This window comes from Lynx canadensis, chromosome B4 (assembly GCF_007474595.2).
Source record: "Lynx canadensis isolate LIC74 chromosome B4, mLynCan4.pri.v2, whole genome shotgun sequence".
Lineage (NCBI taxonomy): Eukaryota > Metazoa > Chordata > Mammalia > Carnivora > Felidae > Lynx > Lynx canadensis.
In genome coordinates, this window is record NC_044309.1 from 126609576 (window position 1) to 126631465 (window position 21890).

Sequence of the window (21890 nt, forward strand, 5' to 3'; positions counted from 1 at the left end):
ATAACAATACATGAAGGAGATAAAGAACTCTCTGGGGGACTATAACCAGTCTCTGCCAAAAAGGGATACGTTAAGGCCTTGCCAAAATTAGGGGTGATTCTTTTCTCTAAAGGATAGGCTTTATTTTCGACTCTTAAAATAAGCCATGATGCCAAAGCAAGAGATGTGTAATGATGCTTCGTCATTTTCTACTCAAAATCACATGACAGCACATTCAGAAATAAGCACACTAGGTTCATTCTCCTGGGTGTTTGTAGCCCTTGCATTTGAGAGACATCTTTTTTCACATATTTGAATGGACCCAGAATTTGTTTTGCAGGGAGGCAAACACAGTGGGTTTTGCCACTAACTGGCCATCTACTTCTAAAGAGGAGAAAGGTTCCAGGCCCCTTGGGATCTCTCCCAAGGCAGAAAAGATTAGCTGGGAGGAGCACATGGACTCACACTTTCTTTATCTTATCCGAGTCGGGTTAATGAGCCGGCCCTTCTCTGTACTTTGGTATAGCAGCATTAAACAGCAAGTAGACACCATTTTTGGACAAAGATTTCTCCTAGGAACTTTGCACTGTTACATGTTCCATTCGCTGCAATAATATATACTTTTTTTTCCTTAGAAAGGTGCACAGAGAACTTGGTGTGACTTACTTCAGCACAGAACAGCCTCAATTTGTTCATCTTTTTGCTACCCAAAAGAAAAGGAAAAACTCATCCACTAGGGTACTTGAAGCCTATGAAATGGAATGTGGCTTTTTTGGGAAAGTGTGTTGAGGAGGGGGGCCAGGGGCTGGTATCCAAGTCAGGCCTGTCGTCCTCTGAATTGTCATTTCACGATTCATTTCTGAAGCCACCATTTTATTGTCACGCTTACAGAATCCTGTAATGGGAACCGCTCGATATAGAAGAGACAATGCAAAAAAAAAAAAAAAAAAAACGTTATTACCCTCTCCCAGGATTTCTCAACCTCAACCCGTCTCAACTGTGGACATTTGGGGCTGGATTATTCTTTGTTTGGGGAAGGGGGATGCTGTCCTATGCAATAGCATCAGTCTCCTGTACCTATGAGACACCAGGAGCACCTCATTATTCGTGACAACCCAGACTGTCTCCAGACATCGTCAGATGTCCCCTGGGTGACAAAAGCGCCCCTGATTGAGAATCGCCGCCCTACACAAGCCTACAGGTATCCATAGAGAGACTTGCTAAATGACCCTAGCCGAGGACATGCATTCTGCTCCTAAATGCATCTGTAACTGCTTCAGATTAGTTAACCCTTTTCAGGCTTCCAGTTTCCTGATCTTAGGAAGGTTAGGAGTTGGCCCCAGTGCTCTCTTTCAGCACCGACATTCTGGGATGCTGCAAGCCAAAAGCTGTTAGGTGGTACTTGTATCTGGAATAGGATTTGAAGGAAAGCAGGATACGGGGAGAGGATCTGAAGCGAGGGGCACACTGTGCATGCAGACCAGAAAGCAGCCGGGAGGCTTGTGTGCTGAGTGGGCGGCAGGCCGTATTGGCTGGAAGGGCGAGAAAGAAGAAATGGGGGCGCCTGGGTGGCTCAGTCGGCTGAGCATCCGACTTTGGCTCAGGTCATGATCTCATGGTTCATAAGATCAAGCCCTGCACAGGGCTCGCTGCTGTCAGCGCAGGCCCCAGTTCAGATCCTCTGTCCCTTTCTCCCTGCCCCTCCCGCACTGGCCCTCTCTCAAAACTAAAAAAAATAAATAAAAAATAAAAGAAGAAATGGTTGGGTGATGGGGACCTCTCGGGAGGGGCGGTTACAAGAGGGCCTCGAGTTTGAGGCCTGTGAGTGGGAATTTATGTTTCTTTGGCTTCCTGCACAGCACCTGACATCTAGCAGTGACCCAGGCAGCGTCAGCATAGAATCTATGTGTTTGTGGAAGACCTTTACTAGAACCGACAGGCAGTGGGCTGGGGTGAAAAGAGCTGGGCTCCAGCAACAGCCTTCCCGGTTCAAATCTCAGTCCTACCACCTGGTGGCTCTGTGACCTCGGTGAGTTTCTTAGCCTCTCTGTGCTGTAGTTTCTTCTTCTGAAAGGTGAAGATAAATTGTGTAGGGTTAAAGTAAGGATTAGGTAAGATCATATATATGAATGAGTATCTGTGTGTGTGTATACATACATATTTTACATGTATATACAGACACCCACTCATTCACAGGTGTGTGTAGGACATATATATATATATATATATATATATATATATATATATATAGGTGTGTAAAATTAAAATAGTTCCTGGCACACAATAAATGATATGTGTTTGCTATTATTATTATTATTATTATTATTAGGGAACCAAAAAAATACTTTTTACGTTTACTTATTGTCAGGGACAACATGAGCAAGGTGGGGTCAGAGAGAGAGAGAGAGAGAGGAGAGAATCCCAAGCAGCCCCGCACTGTAGGTGCAGAGCCCGCTGTGGGGGGCTCAATCCTACAAACTGTGAGATCGTAACCTGAGCCAAAATCAAGAGTCAGACACTTAACCGACTGAGCCACCCAGGCACCCCAGGGAACCAATAAAATATTCTGAGTGTGGAAGCACTTAGTGCCTTGCACACTGCCTGACAAGTAATATGTGATCAGAATGAATTAATGAAGAATTCTTAAATCTTAAATTCTTAATATCTGTAACTGACCGCATTCATCCTTAGCTAGGCCCGGGTCCAAACTCTGAGGCCGAGGCCAGGCAGGGCACACACACGAGTGGACCCAGCATGATGAAGGACCACAGAGAGGACTGGGCACGTGGGTGCCCCACATGTAAGTTTTCAGTCTGTTTCCAAACCCTGTGCCGGCCAGCAGCATGGGATTTAGGACTGCCCTGGCCTAGAGTTTGCCCCTCTGCACCCACACCCTGCACCTCTCCCTGCTTTCTGAAACTCTCTTCCAGTCAGACCTCCTGTGCCTTGCAGCAGGAACAGAACGTGGCTGTCTTCGTGGCTCTTTGAGAACCACAGGGCTGCTTTTCCATAGAAGTGTAAACCAGCCAATTCTTGGCTTTGTGCCCCCGTCCCCCACCTCCCCCAGGCTGACCTCCTCCAGGTAGGAGGTCAATAAACTGGGAAACCAGGGCCGGGCACCTGTGGCCCTGGTACACCCTCAGGATCCCCCCAGGCAGCCTGGCCAGTGCAGCCGCTGGCACACTGAGAGCACATTGTCTTGCTTTTATCCTGGGGGCCACCAGACCCTTATAAATGAAACCCAAGAACCTTATTCTCCTACATACTCTATAGCAGTAAACCCCTGCCTTGGACCTACAGACTCTCGTATTCTTATCTAGAGACACAGAAATTAGGAAATGGGAGAAAGCAGCCCAATCTGGCCCTTTAAATTCTAGGAAAGCTATTTTTCCATTCTGATGTATTCGGAGAGTAGCCATAAGGGGCAGTTACTTTCTTAGCTCCTGTATTAGTCAGACAAATGATAAGAGTATCTCAAAGTACAGTGACGTAACTATAATAGATGTTTATTTCTCCATCGTGTAATAGATCAGCCAGTGCAAGCTCATGGGGCACCTCTGCTCCACAAGATCCCCCTGAAGACCCAAATTCCTTCCATCTTGTTGCTCTGCAATTCCTTTAGAGCAGGCATCGGCAAACTATGGCCCGTAAGTCAGCCTGGCTTTTTTCTTAACAAAAGTTTATGGGAACACAGTCACACCTATTTGTTTGCCTGTTGCCTCTGGCTGTCCTCGAGCCCCAACAGCAGACCTGAGTAGTCCCAACAGAGACCATCTATCCTAAAGCCTAAAATAGCGGCTACCTCATTCATTAAGAAAAACTTGGCCAACTTGGGGCACCTGGGTGGCTCAGCTGGTTAAGCAAGCATCCAACTCCTGGTTTCGGCTCAGGTCATGATATCACAGTTTCATGAGTTCAATCCCCACGTTGGGCTCTGTACTGGCAGCACAGAGCCTGCTTGGAATTCTGTGTCTCCCTCTCTCCCTCTGCCCCTCCCCCACTCACACTGTCTGTCCCTCTCAAAATAAATAAATAAACTTGAAAAAGAAAAACTTTGCCAGCCCTGCCTTAGTGCATTGGGCTCACCTGCACAGTCAGAGCTAGGACATGGGCAAGTCTGTTTATCAGCTGGGGAGGGGGAAGTGGAACTTAGTCAAATGGCTGTCACTGACCACAAGGGGAAATATAATTTCTAACCGGACAGACATGTGCCATGCCAAAACTCAGTGAGGTCAGAAGATGCTGTATTACTATAAGGAGGGGGTGGAGAATGGATGCTGGAAGATGGTGGTCATTGTGACACATTCCTTTCCCAGACGATCCCCTTGGCCACGAATAAGTGTTTGCATGAAATAAGAGCAAAGACAGAGAAGCTAAAATGTTGGGATGAAGCCAGGGAGGAAAGCTGTTGCCTAGTAAGGGATAATACATGAGCACCAGAAAACATGGGATAAACTCAGAGAATGTCCATGCTTGGAGGCACCCAAGAGCTTGACCAGCCTAACACCCCCATTTTCTGGATAAGGAAACTGAGGCTGTTGAAGGAAATGGGATTCATCCAAGATCACACAGCTGATGGGTGGTGCAGCCACGACCTAAAGTCACATTCATCTGAGCCTTTATCTTGGCCATATTTCTGCCTTACCAGTTACTTTCAGAACTGTTCTGTTGGGTCCTACATGCCCCTCTTTCCTGGCAAAGCCTTGACATGGCCTCAAAAATCTTCCTTAACACCACACCCCAACCAACCACAACACCATACTCCAACCAGCCGCACTAGTGAATCAGGGTTGGAGCCTGAGATTAACCCTGTTTTCCATGCCTAGTTTATATGTTGCTTCATAGCCAACATATTACCCTAGTTCGCATAGAGGTACTAGGGGCGCTGAGTGCCTGTAATGTGCGTGCTGCGTTTCAGGTGGCTGAAATATGTGCACATCTTCTAGAAATCCATAGTCTGTACCAGCGTTACACATCCCACATCCTCTAGCCACGTGTCTGTATTTGAACAGGGCTCCAGAATAGCCAAAATAGATTCGTATGCACTGTCTCACCTATTCCTCACAAAACCTGAACACGGGTACTGGTTCTCCCCAACTTATAAATGGGGAAAGGGAGGCCCAGAGAGAGATGGGGGAACTTGCCCAAGGTTATGCAGCCAGGAAATAGGCTATATTGGCATATACATCAACATCACTAGTTGTCTTCACCACCCTTCAGTGAGTTCCTGAAGATCCAGATAATGAAATCAGCACCTGTTGTCTCCTTCTCGACATCATAAATCTCTCTAGCATCCCCCCCGAGGAACAGGAAAGGCCAGGGACTCGATTCTCGGTTACTACTTTGAGTTAGGGTTCTGTTCTCATTTTTCTCCCAAGACACGTCCATTTTCAATTACGTGGTCACCAGTGGAGCCAACAACTTGCTCAGTATCCTTCTGTCCGTGTAGCCTGAGAAGGCAGGGCTTGATCTGGCTCGCTTGCTGTGGGACCCCAGCACCTAACCCTGTACCTGCCTGTTGCTGGTGTTCAGTGAACGGTATGTGGGAATGAATGAATCGTGGCATGTCCCCTAGCCTCCGAGTCTCTCGGGGCAGAAATCTCATCCAGGTGGGCTCTCTGGACCCCCCAGTGTGCGTGGCACACAGCAAGCATTCGTTAATGTCAGATTCTGTGGAATTCGGCTGACAGAGTGTGGGAGATCACACACAAACCCAAGTCTGACATTGAGATGAGACAGATCTGGGCTGAAATGGAGGTGGAAGGAGCCAAGTGACTTTAGGACAGGATGCTTAACTCCTCTTGGTCTCTGCTTCCTCATCTGTAAAATGGGGGTACGGATGCTTGCTTTTGGGGCTCCTGTGAGGGTTTAAGCAGGATGCGAGCGTGGGCTCAGGAGTCGGACCAACGGGGTCGAAAGCCGGTTTCACCACCTATGCACTATGTGACCTTGGGCAAGTGACATAACCTCCATGCCTCAGGTTTTTCATCTGTAAAATAAAGAGAACAGTGCCCAGTCCATTGGGTTATCTTGAGGATGAGGTGAGCTATTACATGGGAAATGGTTAGCATAGGGAAAGCTACCTGTCAATGTCATTATTAGAATTAACTAGAATGTGTTAGGAAAACTGTAAATCTTCACTATTTCTCTGACTACTGTTAATATCTTTACTCTGTTCCAAGGCAACTTAGGTGATCTCAAGCCCTTGGGAACCGTACTATACGCCGAATCACAGGTCCTGGGGTCCAGGGGGCAGAGGGGGGCTGCACCTTCCCAGGATGATCCCCACAGCGGCCAAATACCTCCGCCTGCGCCCCACCATGGTGGGCACTGGTATCTTCCATGGGAGCAGAGCAAAGTGACTCCACCCCTCACATGGCCTCCCCTCCCAAGCTGACCTCTGGCCACAGCCTCTGAGAAAGGCCTGGGAAGTTGCTCTGTCCTGGGTTGCCAGCCTACTGGTAAGACCCAGATGAACAAGAACAAAAACCCTGAAGGGGAAGTGAGAAGCTGTGGGAGCCATGGCAGGACTGTCTCAGGCTCTGTAAGCCGGGTCGCAGTGAGGGCCACGCTCAGAGGCACTGGGCCCCACAGCAGCTGGAAAGGGCCTTGGGGGCAAGGAAAGGACTGGAGAAGTGCGGCGTTGGAGGATGGGGAGGTGGGGGACTTCCAGATGGCCTGATTAAATCCCTGGAAAGAGGACCTACAATTACAAAATGGTGCATTCTCCGTATCGGGCAGTTTTTGTCACGACTGTGCCGGGTGGTTCAAAAGTACGACCTCTGGATCCTTGTCACAGCTGCTGGGGACAGAAGTGCTGCTGTCAACCCTGCTTTGCAGATGGGAAAACAGGCCCACAGAGGTTAAGCCACCTGTCCCGGGTTTCAAGTATGAAGCACAAAGGGATATGAACTCTGGTCTTGAGCGCTGGGTTCCGTCTGCCCCATGGGAGACAGGCTTTGGGGTCGAGCACTCAGCCCTGTGCCTCAGTTTCCTTGTCAGTAGAAAGGGAATAATGATAAGACCTTCAAGGAGAGGTCAGTTGAAGTGGGAGGAATTGAGCACCTAGTATGCTGCCTGGCACACAGGGAGCTATGCAATAAAGGCTGGCTTCTTTATTACTGATGAGGGAAGGTCATGGTTGCGGGGACTGTTTGGGCCTTTGAGGTTCAGATCCCAGAGTCACGCATGGATGCCCTGTGATTGCCAGCACATTGCTAAAAACTGGGCTGTACAGAGTGGTTATTGGGACAGACTCTGGAGCCAGACTGCCTGGCTTTAAATCCTGACCCCTATTAGCTGTGTGACAATAAGCAAGTTAATTAACGTCTCTCTGCCCCATTTTTCCTTGTCTATAAAATAGGTAAATAACAATAATGCCTTCTTCACAGGGTTATTGTGAGCATTGAACATGTTCATATTTGTAAAAAAAAAAATCTTATAATATGCCTGGTACACGGTAAGAACTAATAAATATTTATTAAATCAGTAAAATGTGTATAAATGTTAGTGTCCCCATTTTACAGGTGAGAAAATGGAATGAGTTTAAGTTACCTGTGCAGGGTTAGGTGCACAGCATAAGCAGTTGGTGAGGGTAGAGCCAGGTGACAAACCCAGGCAGTCACACTTCGGAGCCCACACCCTTGGGGACAGGCTTCCCAGAGTTAGCCCAGAGTCAGCGCTCAGGGAGCCTGGGAACTGCTGGCACTTTCTAGCACCCATGGGATCAGGGTTGGTCCAGGGCGTGGGAAAGAAAAGAGGGGCTGGGAGCCTGGCCGGGCAGGCCCACAGCACCTTGAGTGGCTCTGTCCTGCCATTTCCTGCTTGTTGAATTATTCCAGAAACTGGACTTTGATCAGGCATGACCCCCGTTCCCCCTTCCTTCCCTTACAGCTTGCTGGCAAAACCATGCTGGGGCATGGCAGTCTCTCTGGGGGCCAGGGTTTCCCCACTGGGAGAAGGACTGCCTTTATTCTGGTGAAAATGGTTAGATGTGGTGTCTATTTGAGACCTTAAGAAACACTGTTATTACAGTGTTCTTCAGTCTCCGAGTCTCTGTATTTGCTTCTTCCAAATTCAGTGTGTTCTCTCCAGTATGCACCTTGCTTGGTGATTTACAATAATGATCGTAATAGGAGATCTGTAACATTTAACGAGAGCCATGTGCTAAACTCTGTTTCCTTCTAAGCACTGTACATGGTTTATCTCATTTCATCCACACCCAAAATCCTGTGAGGAAGGTATTATTACTAAATTCATTTTACCGATGAGAAGACAAAAACAGAGAGGTTAAGTGACTTGCCCCAAGATCACACAGCTGCTAAATAGCAGAACTGAGAATCAGAGTTCATGCTCACAACTACTATGTGTGCTAGCTTTAAAAATTCATACGTGAGTAAAATGTGTCTGAGGCCTCACCAGCTCCCATTCGTCACTGGGAGTGCATCAAGAGACCAGCAGAATGCACCAACATCCCGCCTCAATGCCGACTCCTTCCTAGGGGAGAAAACCCGATTACTTGCTGTGTGTGTGTGCTCAGGCCTGCAGGCTTCCTGGAAAACATCTTTCTGAAGGCACATTCTTGAAGTGGTGGAAACTACTGAGCCAATCTCTTGGGGCCAGGGCCCTTGAGAAATCAGAGAAATTGACTACCTCGGTAGCTGACCTCTTATTTAAATTGATCACATTTTTTCATGGCATCGTTGAAAGCCACTGGAAGGGAAACCACAAAGCTGATCACCTTCTGGTGAAGCCCCAGGGTGACCGGCTGAGTAGATTTCTGCATAAATAAGTCCCACACTTAGGCAGGCACAGGGGGACCTATTGGTCTTTGGTGGTAGATCCTTCCGAGGCTTTCCAGAGACAGTAAATCGAGCTCTGAGTCGTGTTTACAGGAATGCTGCAGGAATTTAAATTTGGCAGAGTTTAATTCTCTAACAAACCAGTTGAACAGAAACCTTTATAGATGTTTCTTACCTGCTTTAGCCAGTAAAATTCAGTAACCAGAATCGTTACTTACTTTGTATGACTGAGGAATTCTTGAAAAACAGGTGTTTCCTGGGGCCTGCTCTCACGAATAAAGGGCAGGCCGTGCATGGCTTACCTATCAGTTAATGCCACATGCTTTAAGCACATAACACAGGCATAAGATAGATGTGGTCCTGCCCCCAGGAGGCTGACAGCCTCATGGAGAAAAGAAATAAGAAGATAGATAGATGATAAATAGATAGATAGATAGATAGATAGATAGATAGAATGAATAGAGTAGTCACAGATTGTAAAAGGTGCTAACAAAAGGAAGGATGAAATTGTTATAGAAGGCCTCCTTTGGACGTGACATTCAAGCTCCTATTTGAGGGGTGAGAAGGGGCCAGGAGGGGGAAGAGCAAGAATAAAGTCCTCGAGTCAGGAGAGAGATTGGCCAGTGGAGAGTGGCCCCTGCCAAAGGAAGGGTGGGAGAGCAGGGCAGGCCCCACCCCTGCAGAGTCCTGTGGGCCATCCTGGGGGAGCTGGATTCTATTCTCAGTACATGGGAAGGCATTGGAAAGGTCTTATTTAAGCAGAGGCACAGCACAGTTTTATTTACAGTTTAAGCTCACTCTTGCCTTGTGTAAGAGACTGGTTTGGACGGCAAAAAGAATAGAAGTGACAGACCAGTGAGGAGGCCACTGCACTACTAGACGAGAGAGGCTGGGGTTTGGAACCAGTGTGTGGGCAGTGGAGCTGGAGGGCAGTGGACAGATTTGGGATTTGGGTGGCAAAATCAACGGCTGATGGAATGGACACAAGCGTGGGAGAAGGTTCTGGCCTGAGCACCTGGGTGGACAATGGTGCCATTCATGGAGACAGGATGACTGGGGGACAGGTTGGGAGGGCAGGGGGTGGACGTGTTAAGAACAAGTTGCATTTTGGACATACTAAATGTGAGGGCCCTGGGAGACATCCAGGAGATGCGCTCAAGAAGGCAGTTGTATAGGGGCACCTGGGGGGGGGCTCAGTTGGATAAAATGTCTGACTTCAGCTCAGGTCGTCATGATCTTGCAGTTCATGGGTTTGAGCCCCACGCTGGGCTCTGCGCTGACAGCTCGGAGCCTGGAGCCTGCTTTGGATTCTGTGTCTCCCTCCCTCTCTGCCCCTCCCTCACTTGTGTTCTTGCTCTGTCTGTCTCTCTGTCTCTCAAAAATAAACACTTGAAAAAAAAACAGAAGGCACCTCTATATGTGGGCACACCAGCACAATGGAAAAGTGCCAGGTCCCACCGAGCAAGGTCAGACTGGGGTGTCAGATCGCTGGTCAATGTTGGGCAGGTTCCTCACCTCTAGAATGGGGCCCCTATGTCATGGGCTTGTCATGATGAACCTTGGGCAGGTTTCTCACCTCTAGAATGGGGCCCCTATGTCATGGGCTTGTCGTGAGGATTGTATGACCTAATACATGGAAAGAACTTAGATTTCAAAAGCAAGAATTCAGTAAACATTAGCTTCCTATAATAACAATTATCATCATCTTTGCTACAGTAATTTTCTTGCCATTTGTCTCTTTCTAATTAAAATCAAGGACCTCTGTAGCTGGTAAACACTTGTCCTGATGTTCTTGGAATTATTGGTTTATGAGTCTGGACGCTCGGGGAACACGGGGCGGGGTCTGTGTCTTCCACCTCCTAGCCCCCTGCCATGGTGCCCCCACACAGTAGGTGCTCAGTTACATTTAGCCAGTCACGTGGAATTCAGCTTGACTCCAGAGAAAAAACAAAATGCTTGTTTGAGAGAATTAGTCAAGCATAGAGGATAGCAGAAGGGACTTCGACGCAGACAGGAGAGAGGAGATTGCAAATTCACTGACAATGACGATTCATAGCATCTTTGCTCTTAAGAAGGAGGCTCTTGAGTTCACAAACCAACCTCTTCCTGAACTAGATAATGGTCTTTTCGAAGAAAAGTTTTCCTTACAATTAGTCAAATCTGATACCTCCCCAAGATCTGCACATGCACCTGACCCATTCAAGGCTCCAGACATGTCAACACAACACATGCAAACACCCACCTTTCCCCCTCCAGAAGCCTCTGCTGTATGCCCCAGCACCTTGCCCTCACCCGCTTTGCTCTGTGTTGTCCATTTGGCCTGAAGCTTCTTTCTTAACCACTTTTTTAGGGAACTCAGATGAAGCCTGCCACCCCACTTGGGGTTTCTCCTCTAACTCTGGAGATGCTGGGATCCATGGTCTCTCCTCAGACTCTTTTCATTTTTTTTTTTTAATATATGAAATTTATTGTCAAATTGGTTTCCATACAACACCCAGTGCTCATCCCAAAAGATGCCCTCTTCAATACCCATCGCCTACCCTCCCCTCCCTCCCACCCCCCATCAACCCTCAGTTTGTTCTGTTTTTAAGTCCTCAGACTCTTTTCAAATCATGACAGATGGCTCTGCCCTTTCCCAAGTCAAAAAAAAAACCAAAAAAACATTTACTTTCAATTTCAAATAAGCAGTGTTTTAGTGTAGATTTGTTCCACACCGCATTTGCTACAGCACACTTCGATTTGCTAAATCTAGCCACCCTCGCTGTAAGAGTCCCAAGTCCAAAGCCCCATGTACCATGCCTTATGGCATAGCTCCATTCTGTGCCCTAGGGGATTGCATCTTGGATGCTGAGGCCCAGGGTCCTTCAGTCCTCTCCCACCACCTGGGGAGCCCTCAGGCGTGCCCAGAAAGTCCTCCGACAGTGTTGGGTGGTCTTGGCTCCCCTGCCTGCCATGAAAAGGTCTTAACCCCGGAGTCCAGGGTCCTGGGCAACTGTGCTTGTACAGATAGGCTGTTGGAGACCTAGCCTGACACCCAGCTGCTCAGGCGGGCATGCAGATTAGACCCCACATCAACACCAAGCTTCCAGTCTTTTACTCTGGTTTCTATCTTCACTGTAGCAGCTCCCCCTGGTGGCCAGAAGCAAATTCTTACGGTCTCCTGTCCAAGCCCTTGTATCTCCTACAGCTGGGTTTATATTTCAGGGTAGACTTCTGCCCAAGGTTCCTCTGCCAGAAGAGACGAATGATGTATCAGAAACTCAATGAAGAGTCAAGCACACACCTATCCCCCCCCACTTTCTGAGGCTCCCTTTGTGGTTCGGCCCTCAAATGCTCTCCCCCAGCTCCTAGCCTTACTGATGAACGGGAGCCTCAGTGCCATAAACTTTCTGGAACAATAGCCCCTCTCATTTCCTCCAACGATAAAAAAGAAGGTAGTTCCCTCACAAACGTAAGGGAGGGGCTTGTGCCCTCCCTTGTGCCACAAACTGGCTTAGGGAGAAGCAGAACCAGGAATTCTGAACACCTGGCTCCTTTCCTCAGTTTCTACTCTCTGAATTAGCAAGGGGAGGGGATGAAAGGAGGTTCTGGGACAGTGTTTACTCCAGCTTGTTGGCTTTGTGGCCCTGGGCAACTCCTTTATCTATGTCTGTTTCCCCAGGGTTTAAAGAGGGGTAGCGATAGTACTTGCCTTTTGAGGTTGTGTGGGGATTGAACAAACTGATTCGTGTGAAGAGTTTAGCAGAGGGCCTAGCCCGCAGTAAACATTCAGTAAATATTAGCTGTCACCATGCTTAGCTCAGTATGCTGTGGAAGCAAAGAGGAAGACAGATCAGCAGCAGTTATAAAGGACAAAGGATCGAGACATCCAGATTTTAATTGGAGCCTTGGAACAGGCAGTTGACATGAAAAACAAAGGCAAAGGATCCTTGGTGCTTTCTAACTCTCACTGGTCCTCAAGGACCAGTTCCTGGCGAAGCCACTGCACCTCACTGATCGTCTCTCCCTTCCTTAGGGCCGACGACTGCTTTTGTGCTTCTCGGAAGCTGGACGCTGTGGCCATCGAAGCCAAGTTTAAACAGGACCTCGGTTTCCGGATGCTGAACTGTGGGCGGACGGACCTGGTGAAGCAGGCGGTGTCTCTCCTAGGGCCGGATGGGATCAACACCATGAGCGAACAGGTACAGGGCCCGAGTCTCTGAACAGGCAACCCCTCCAACCTCCGCCAGGTACGCTGCCCCACGACTTTGCCAACAGCAGGCACGGGACACACACTCCCCCTGCTGGTGACTTAGGGTGATTTTTATTTATTTATTGAGTTAGTTTCGGTTTTTAAAATATAAAAATATCCTTGTTCATCTTTATAGAAATTGCACATGATCATTGCAGCTGAAATGGAAAATTGAGAAAAATAGGCCTATTCCAGAAAGGAAATAATGCCATCACCCAGATAGCCATCATTTATATTTAGTATGTGTCCCTCAAGTCCTTTTTTCAGCGTGGTTAAAATTAGTTCTCTGCCTGCCTGTCTGTTACTGCATCACAGAACAACTGCAGGAGTATTTTTACAAAACTTTCAGGGTATGTTTGAGATACACAAAAGTCATTCTGGGGAACCCTGGGAGGCACCTCAGAGATATAGGCAGCTATCCCCCAAGTCCCTGAAACTGAGGTACAGGGAGAAGCTCGTGCGTCTACCAGTCAGGGAGACACCATGTGGATGAAGGTGTCACGGACAGAGAAACAAACAGCAGTTTTCAATGTGAGCCCCAGATGGAAAGTCACAAGGGACAGATGGAGCTGTTTCTCATATGGGCAGCTCATGCAGTGAGTTCCAGGGAAGGAATAGCAGCTAAGAATTTTCTTGAGCAACAAGGATCCCTAACACACACACACACACACACACACACACACACACACACATTTATATTTTTTTAAAACAGAGATTTATAATATCTTGCCTTTTTCGACAATTTATATTATAGGTACTTTGCAGTATCATTAAATACTATTTTTTAAATCACTTTTAATGGCGACATAAAATGGTCCTATTATTTGTTCAGTTAACCATACCTCAGTTGTTGGATATTTAGGTTGCTTCTCCCTACTTATATCAATAATGCTGAGTTAAACATATTTACACAAGTCTTTGTTCAAAATCCCTGATTATTTCATTAGGGAATTTTTTTTCATTAGGGAAATTTGTTTTTAATCGAAGTATAGTTGACACAGTAGTTTCAGGTGTGCAACATAGTGACTCTGCAATCCTATACGTTACACTGTGTTCATCGTTAGGGAAGTTCTTAAAAGTGGATGTAGTGGCTCATAGACATCAACCTTTCTGAACTGACTTTCGCAGAGACTTTGTTTCCTTGTACACACCCTCCAACAACATATGTGTTTCCCCATCAATCTTTAAAAAAAATTTTTTTTAACTGTTTATTCATTTTTGAGAGGCAGAGTGTGAGTAGGGGAGAGGCAGAGAGAAAGACACACACACACACACACACACACACACACACACACACACACAATCCGAAGCAGGCTCCAGGCTCTGAGCTGTCAGCACAGAGCCTGACACGGGGCTCAAACCCATGAACCGTGAGATCATGACCTGAACCGAAGTCAGATGCCTAACCGACTGAGCCACCCAGGTGCGCCTCCCTATTAACATTTTCCTTACGTTTTGCCAGTTTTTCACTGGAGCTTTGATTGTCTATTTAGAAGAGCTCTTTACATATTAGGCATATAACCCTTTCTTATACTGTGACAAATATGTCTCAGTTTATTGCCTACCTTTCAATTTTGTTTATGTTTTCGGTTTTAGGTCCTCAACACCATAATGCTTTTCCTTCATGATTTCTTCCATTACTTTTACACCTAGAAACAGATCCAGTTAGATGGTGCGAGATAAGCTCTAACTTGCATGTTTTGCCAAGTAGCCACCTTCTCAACACTGTTTATTGAAAAATCCATCCCTCCCTTCTAATGGTTGTGGAACTTCAAAATAAGCAGGAGTCACTGGCAAACATGGAATTCCTAAAAACCATTCCTCATTCACTTGCCTTTTGCTTGTAAATGATAAACCAGACATCAATGATGGGGGCATGCTCAGAGGCATCCAATTTCCCTTGACACTGGCCAGCAGCTGTGTAGAGCAAAGATGATACTTACATTGTGAAAGATAAAAATGTCAAGGAAACAGTGTTTATGAGTTAGATAACTTAGGACTGACACCACAGAATCCAGAAAGTTCCCAAGACCTGTAAGTTGAAATCAGCCACGTGTTTTAGCAAACACCCTTAGGTCTCTTGCACCTTAGGACAGACAAATGAAAATACTCCAACTTAAGCAAAGATAATTGCAAAAACGGCAATCCCCCACCTTTTTTTTTTTTTTTTGCCTTCATTTTGGTTTTCAAAATAGGGAGGATTGTGACTTTATGAGTCATAAGGGCAGCACATTTATTTTTTTAATGCTGGATTTTGAGTACAAACATAGCCACCTACACACAAGTAAGATTTTCCATTTGCTATCGTCCAGTGACACAGCTACCTTGTAAACCTTCTCCATTCTCTGGTTTTTAACCCACCACAGGGCATGACCCCCCTGATGTATGCCTGCGTCCGTGGGGACGAGGCAATGGTTCAGATGCTGCTGGATGCCGGAGCTGACCTGAATGTCGAGGTGAGGGTGCAGAGGGCTACAGGGCCCCTGGGCCTGGCAGTCCCCCAGGGAAAACGAGCAAAGGGGGGGGGGGGGCTTTTTCTCCTGAGAGCCACCACTGGGGGCGGTCAGTCCAGCAAATAGGTCAAATCAGCCGGTAGATTTCCTCCATCTGGAGGCCCCAGCCCAACCAAATCCCAGGGAGCTGCCCACATGCATATTTCATTTAAAAACAACCAATGAAGCTACAAGAAGCACCAGCGTTCCCTTATCTCGGCTGAACTGAGTCTGATTCTTATTACTGATCCATTCCTTCTGGGATCAGGGCAGGGAGCTCTCTCCTGAGCCATCAGCACATAAGACAGAGCTGCTTCCCATACCCTGACCTAAGGTGTAGCTCCCTCAGATCCTACCCCCTCCCAACCAAATCCTGATTGGTTCGCCTATTGGCTGAGTTGAAGCCACAGGTCCTAAAGCTAATGGCAAAGCTTCCGTGAGGCAGTGTGGTGTATTTATCATGGGAAGCGCACCCCCGCAGGCTTTAGAGTTTGACACTTAAGCTCAAATTCCGAAACTGCTGAGTCTTAGTAACTTGCTTTTGTGCTGGGGCAGGTGGCTTAACCTTTTTGAGCCTCAGCATCCCCATCCACAACAGGGGGAGAATAATCACACCCATCTCAGAGAGTTGCTGGAAGAAATAAATACAAAGAGGACCTAGCATAAGTTTGGGGCTCAGTCAATCCTGGTTCGCGCACACACACCACGAGGCTTGTGATAGGTGAAGTCACGCTTTTCGACCACGTCCTATCCTGTCTGTCTGGCAGCCCCAGAGGCTAGGAAGGTTGGCATGCTGCAGTCCTAACTCAGCAACCCTATAAAACTTTTTTAGTTCAAAATTAGATGTTCTTGTAGTCTTAGTACTGTGCTTTTTTTAATTAGTGAGTTTTATATTCATCTGAGGAAAACAGGCAATAGACCTAGTTTTGCATCCAGACCATTTTGGATATTATAAGTTTCAGGTACTGGGGATTTTCTTGCCTGTTATGAATCCCCCATCACCATGCAGACCCCTGCAAGGGCTCCTCATCTTTGGGTCCTGGTGGGCTTCTCTGATCCTCTCTAGCCCATTCCATGACTCCTAGCCAGCTCAAGGCCTACCCTGACAGGTGACGAGTGAATTCAGCTGCTCTGAATGAGTCAGACATCACAGCTGTTTGGTCCCAGGGGTGTTTGGGAGACAAGCCATGTGTGGGTGCCACTCCTGAAGGGCCCCAACCTTCAGCTTCCCTGTTGCCTCTCTTTTGGCCTAGAGTGTTTTGAGGCCCCCCATATTGAAGGACCAGTATCAGATTGCTCACTCGTGGTGTGTCCAGGGAAGGTTTTGTGCCCAGGTTTCCAGTAGCATGAGGGTCCTTGTCAACTGAGAAGCCAGAAGAACTGTGAAATGAGAACAGGGTAGGGTGAGCTGTGACCAGATGGGAATGTGACTCCATCAGATGGGTAGTGGTCTTCCCTGGCTTGAAAACTCAAAGCAGACCTTGCCTTGCCTGGGGTTTGCTGCTGCTGAGAATTTCCCCTAAAGGTGCGAATGTAATGATATGGCATCTCATGCTGTCTGACACCCTATGGCTCTCAGAACCACCACCCTTCCTTAAGCAGAAAGAGGGGACAGGCTGGGGAGTTGGCTTGTGGTAGCTGCCATTACAGCTTCTCCAAGGCACCTCAGAGGAAGTCAGAAATCATCGGTTTAATTCCTTTCAGACAAGAAGCAAAAGAGACCTTATGAGGCACAGAGAACATAAAGTCACTACCCCACTGTTACCGACATTTCCCAAAGCACTTCTAGAATGTCCTTCTGTACATCTCTAGCCCACATGCCCAGCCACAGATAGGTCAGATTTGCTAATCAAAATATTGTGAAGGTCACATTTTGAAAATAACTTCAATTTGTTTATAGGTTGTCAGTACTCCTCATAAATATCCATCCGTCCACCCTGAGACCCGCCATTGGACGGCTCTGACTTTTGCTGTGTTGCATGGACATATTCCTGTAGTTCAGGTATATTAATGTATTTCCCTATCCACATCTGACCTTTAATTTTACCCTCTTCCATCATGCAAATCTGTCACCTCTCCCAGCATGCATATTCCCTAAGAGATTCATATTGGTTAATTGCAACTAAATATAGCACATTCATATCATATAAGTGAAAATATCATATGTAATGATCTATATGGCCTGGCCTTAACCAATATGAAACGATCACATACCCACATGCAGCCTCACACAGAAGAGTGGTAAACTTATGAAGTTGTTCCTGGTTGCTCGGGGGTGGGGCCTGAGCTGCAATTTTGTGGATTTGTTCATTTTGCTTGTCGCAATGTGAATCGTGAGACTTGGATGGTGTGAGACCTTAGAACCTCCCCTGAGGTGTGACCCTGGTGTTTGTGTAGAATCTAGTGGTTTCTAACTAGTGGAAAGAAGCATCCCCAAGTTGCCAAGGGAATGATTCTAAATGACACTTGCTTGGATTCTACTTACTGAGAATCTGATCCAAGAGGTCTAGAGTAAGGCCTTTGGATGTGTCTTCTGAAACAGCTACCCAAGGCTCCCCAAGTACGGAGAGATGTCCTCATCCGAGGGCCGTTGGGCATTTAAGTATGTATTGGTTATACTTTTTCTGGCTCTTGTACAGTTGGTATTCAACAAATAGCCATCGAATATATTCTAGATCTTAAACTTGCTCTTCACTTCATCAGGAAAAAAGAACTCAGCATCCAGGTCCATTATCACACCTGGCCTCATGGTGCTGAGCTGTGGGTACATCAGGAATACTTGCTGTTATGTGCTCCAGGCGTCTTAGAAGTTTACAGAGCAGGAAATAAGTGTTCCAGGGACCATGAGGCAATGTTGGAAATCCACAGGAATCTTTTGTTGTTTCCTCAGTCATGGGACTCCTTAGGACAGACCCAAAGTCATGTTTCAGGAGGTTGAGAGTATGACGTGTTATGCTGAGAGCTGAAACTTCTGCCCACTTCACTCTTGGTAGAGGAATATAAGAAAGAAGGGATCGGGAGGTGGCCTAGTGGACACAAATGCCACCCTTAAAGTGCAGTGGCATCCCCAAGCCTTTAAATCAGGAATAGGAGCAGCGGGCAGCCAGGCAAACCCAAAAAGAAGTCAGGCCACCTCTTCACTGCAGGTACACAGGTCCCGGAATGCCAGGAGTCAGCCCTCTCCTGGCTGTGCCCTGAGGGAGCCCTGGATACGTAGCAAAGAAGGTAGATTGCCCCCCCTCCCCATTTTCCATTGGTGGTCCTGAGAGCACATTCACTGAGAGTGAGATCTGGCACAGACAGAATCTCCATCTTGAAGAAGCCCTTCAGGAATGCACAGAACGGAGTAAACTCCTGGATTCTCACTCTGCCTCTTTATTAATTCCTGACCAGGAAATTTAGCATTGGCTAAACTATACTCAGAGCCATCCAGAGTGTTCTAGAAGGCATCCTTGCCCTCATTGGCCCAGGTGGTCTCCAGAGTCCTTCAGAACTCAAGATTCTGTGGTTCTAAGAGATCCCTCTAATGCTCTCTCCGAGGCTTTGTGTAACCGACCCGAAAAGGGAGTCTTCCAGCACTCTGATGCCATGAGCTGCTCAGTCAGCACTTCTGGAAACTTCAATGTACTTATAAATCACCTGGAGATCTTGCTGAAATGCAAACACTCTCATTCAGTTGGTCGGGGGTGGGCCCTGAGAGCCAGCATTTCAAAGCTCCCAGGGGATGCTGATGCTGCTTTTCCGTGGACCACACTTTGATAGTCCGAGGTTCTAGTAGATTCGAGGGGCCATCAGTTCATCCCCCAAGGTACAGTTGCCCTCACCCTGTGCACATGGCCACTGACCCAGAGGGAGGGCAGGAACATTGGCACTGTGCTGACTCCCACCAGCTCTCCTGACGTGTCCTCACAGCACATGTCTTTAAATGTCTCAATGGCCACTCTTCCTCTGCAGCTGCTCCTGGACGCCGGGGCCAAGGTGGAAGGTTCCGTGGAGCACGGCGAGGAGAACTACTCGGAAACGCCCCTCCAGCTGGCTGCTGCCGTAGGTAAGAGTTGCTGATTCTCATCCCGGCCAAGGGTCTCCACCACCTCGGCCCTCGCTGTGTCTGTGACCGTGTGTTTGCTTTATTCGCTTATAAAACCCCCTTCTCTGGGCTTGCAGGAAATTTTGAGCTGGTTAGTTTGCTGTTGGAGCGTGGTGCGGATCCCCTGATAGGAACCATGTACAGGAATGGAATTTCTACAACCCCCCAGGGTGATATGAACTCTTTCAGCCAGGCCGCAGCCCACGGACACAGGTAGGCTAGGATGGGCCAAAGCCACAAGGTCCCAAGTGGTGCTTGTTAAAAATGCAGATTCCCAGGCCTACCCCAGACCCACTATATCTCTGGATGTGGGGCCCAGAGGCAGGCCAGACACCAGGCCTGGCCACAGTGGCCTTCACTGCCAGCTTTCTGCTCAGAGCCAACTTTGTGCAGCGCACATCCACTCAGACTGCCTTGCTTTGTCCTTTCCCGGATCAGCTTCCGCCTCACAGAGATGCCACTCTTTGCCAGCGTTGGTCGGAGCCCGTCACATCAGCTGCCATGAAGTGACAAGGATCCATTTAAAAAATAATAAAACCCCTCGTGTTTGGTTATTTCTTGTCACATGGCCTTCAGGTTTTACCCCATCCAATTTTATTACACATAACCCCATGTAAAGCAAATTCATGTGGGACCCTGTGCAGGTTGATGGTTAAAAGAGCACAGTTCTAGAGCCTTCTGGATACTTGTGGAAAGCATTTAGCTGCTCCAGGTTGTCCTCCAGGAAACAAAGCCAGTCATGCTCCACCGTCTCCTCCACCCAGCCCTAAAACATAGCACCCGTGGTCAGGCCTCTGAAGCCACCACTCCAGAGTTGTTCCTGCCATTCCCTTGTCTCACACGAGTGGTGTCCCCACTGCCCACACCCCATCCCTGCCCCGGCAAAACCCTTCCATCTCTGAGTGTCTTCCTCTCTGGGTTTATGATTGACAGGAATGTGTTCCGCAAACTGCTCGCTCAGCCAGAGAAGGAGAAGAGTGATATCCTGTCCCTGGAGGAGATTCTGGCCGAGGGGACTGACCTGGCGGAGACAGCCCCGCCTCCCCTCTGTGCCAGCCGCAACAGCAAGGCCAAACTGAGAGCCCTGAGGGAGGCCATGTATCACAGCGCTGAGCATGGCTACGTGGATGTCACAATTGATATCAGGAGCATAGGTCAGTCTGGGCACCCTCCGCCACTGGACACAGCATCACTGCCCAGTGCTAGGTGACTCACACACACACGTGCACACACCCACACACACGCACACACACGCGCACACACACACACACACACAGGCCCAGGGAATTTCGCATTTGCTGGTTGGAGCCCTTCCAGGCTAAACTGCCCGAGCTATCCCCAAAGACAGCATCACCCTTCCAGCCCCAAACGCCTGACCTCAGGTCATTTTCTCATGATTCCCAAACTCTGGACCCTGAGAACTTAGGAATTGGAATCACCTGGGAGCTTGTCTGAATACGGATTGCCAGGCCCTACACCCAGAGGCTCTGCTGTTGAGGGTCTGGATGGATAAAGGCCGGAAATCTTTATGTTTAACAATCATCCCAGGTGGCTCCCAGTGGTTGGGGAATCACTGCCTTAGAGCACCCAAATCACGAAGCAGCGGCCAGGCCAACAGCTAGGACGAGGGCGTCTCTTTGCCAGGCTCACCCACTGAGCTTGCGGGGGCAAAGCCACTCTCGGGAAAATTTGGGGGTGGCTCTTCCTTGAATGAGCGAGCTCAGACCCATCTCCTCCGTGCGTCCAGGGAACAGGCTCGCCCAGTCTTCCCCGGTCTAGAGGCAACAGCCCCGCACAAGAACAGCAGGACCTAGCCTGGGCCTTCAACACATGGAGTGGCAGGTCAAGGTGGGCTGAGGGCCTGAGGAGAGGCCCCCTGTTGCTGCTCTGGACGTGGGCCCCTCTCTCAGGGTAGCTGTTCAGTCTGTGGGATATTTATGCCACTGCCCAGAGAGCCTGTTTACCATAATGATGACGCTCCAGGCTCTGAATTGCCTGCTCGTTATAAACAGTAGTGAGACGCATTCTTCCTCTGTGCCTCACCTCGACAGGGGAGAAGCAAATCACAGCAATCAGCTGCTGGAGGGGTTTCTATTAAAGGAGGAAGAACCTGATGAAGTGCCCACAGATGGGAAAGTTGTTTTGCATAGGGGAGCAGCGGCAGAATCCTCCCGGGTCTTTTTCCGACATACGCGTCCGTCCTGGCCAGTGCGGTAGATGACAAAGTCCACCGATGGGTTTCACCAGCTCTGTGCTCTCGCCTGGTGCTATCTCATCCCGGGCAAGGCACTTCCCTCCCT

The 21890-nt window shown here is 48.2% G+C and overlaps 1 protein-coding gene across 1 annotated transcript in view; it reads left to right on the forward strand.

Annotated features, from left to right (window-relative positions):
- BTBD11 (BTB domain containing 11) overlaps window positions 1-21890 on the forward strand; it is a 315533-nt gene that overhangs the window by 251338 nt on the left and 42305 nt on the right. The window contains exons 5-10 of the mRNA XM_030320460.1: window positions 12796-12961; window positions 15378-15467; window positions 17404-17505; window positions 19458-19551; window positions 19668-19803; window positions 20524-20744. Coding sequence (XP_030176320.1) covers window positions 12796-12961; window positions 15378-15467; window positions 17404-17505; window positions 19458-19551; window positions 19668-19803; window positions 20524-20744 — 809 coding nt within the window. The remainder of the gene's footprint in view (window positions 1-12795; window positions 12962-15377; window positions 15468-17403; window positions 17506-19457; window positions 19552-19667; window positions 19804-20523; window positions 20745-21890) is intronic.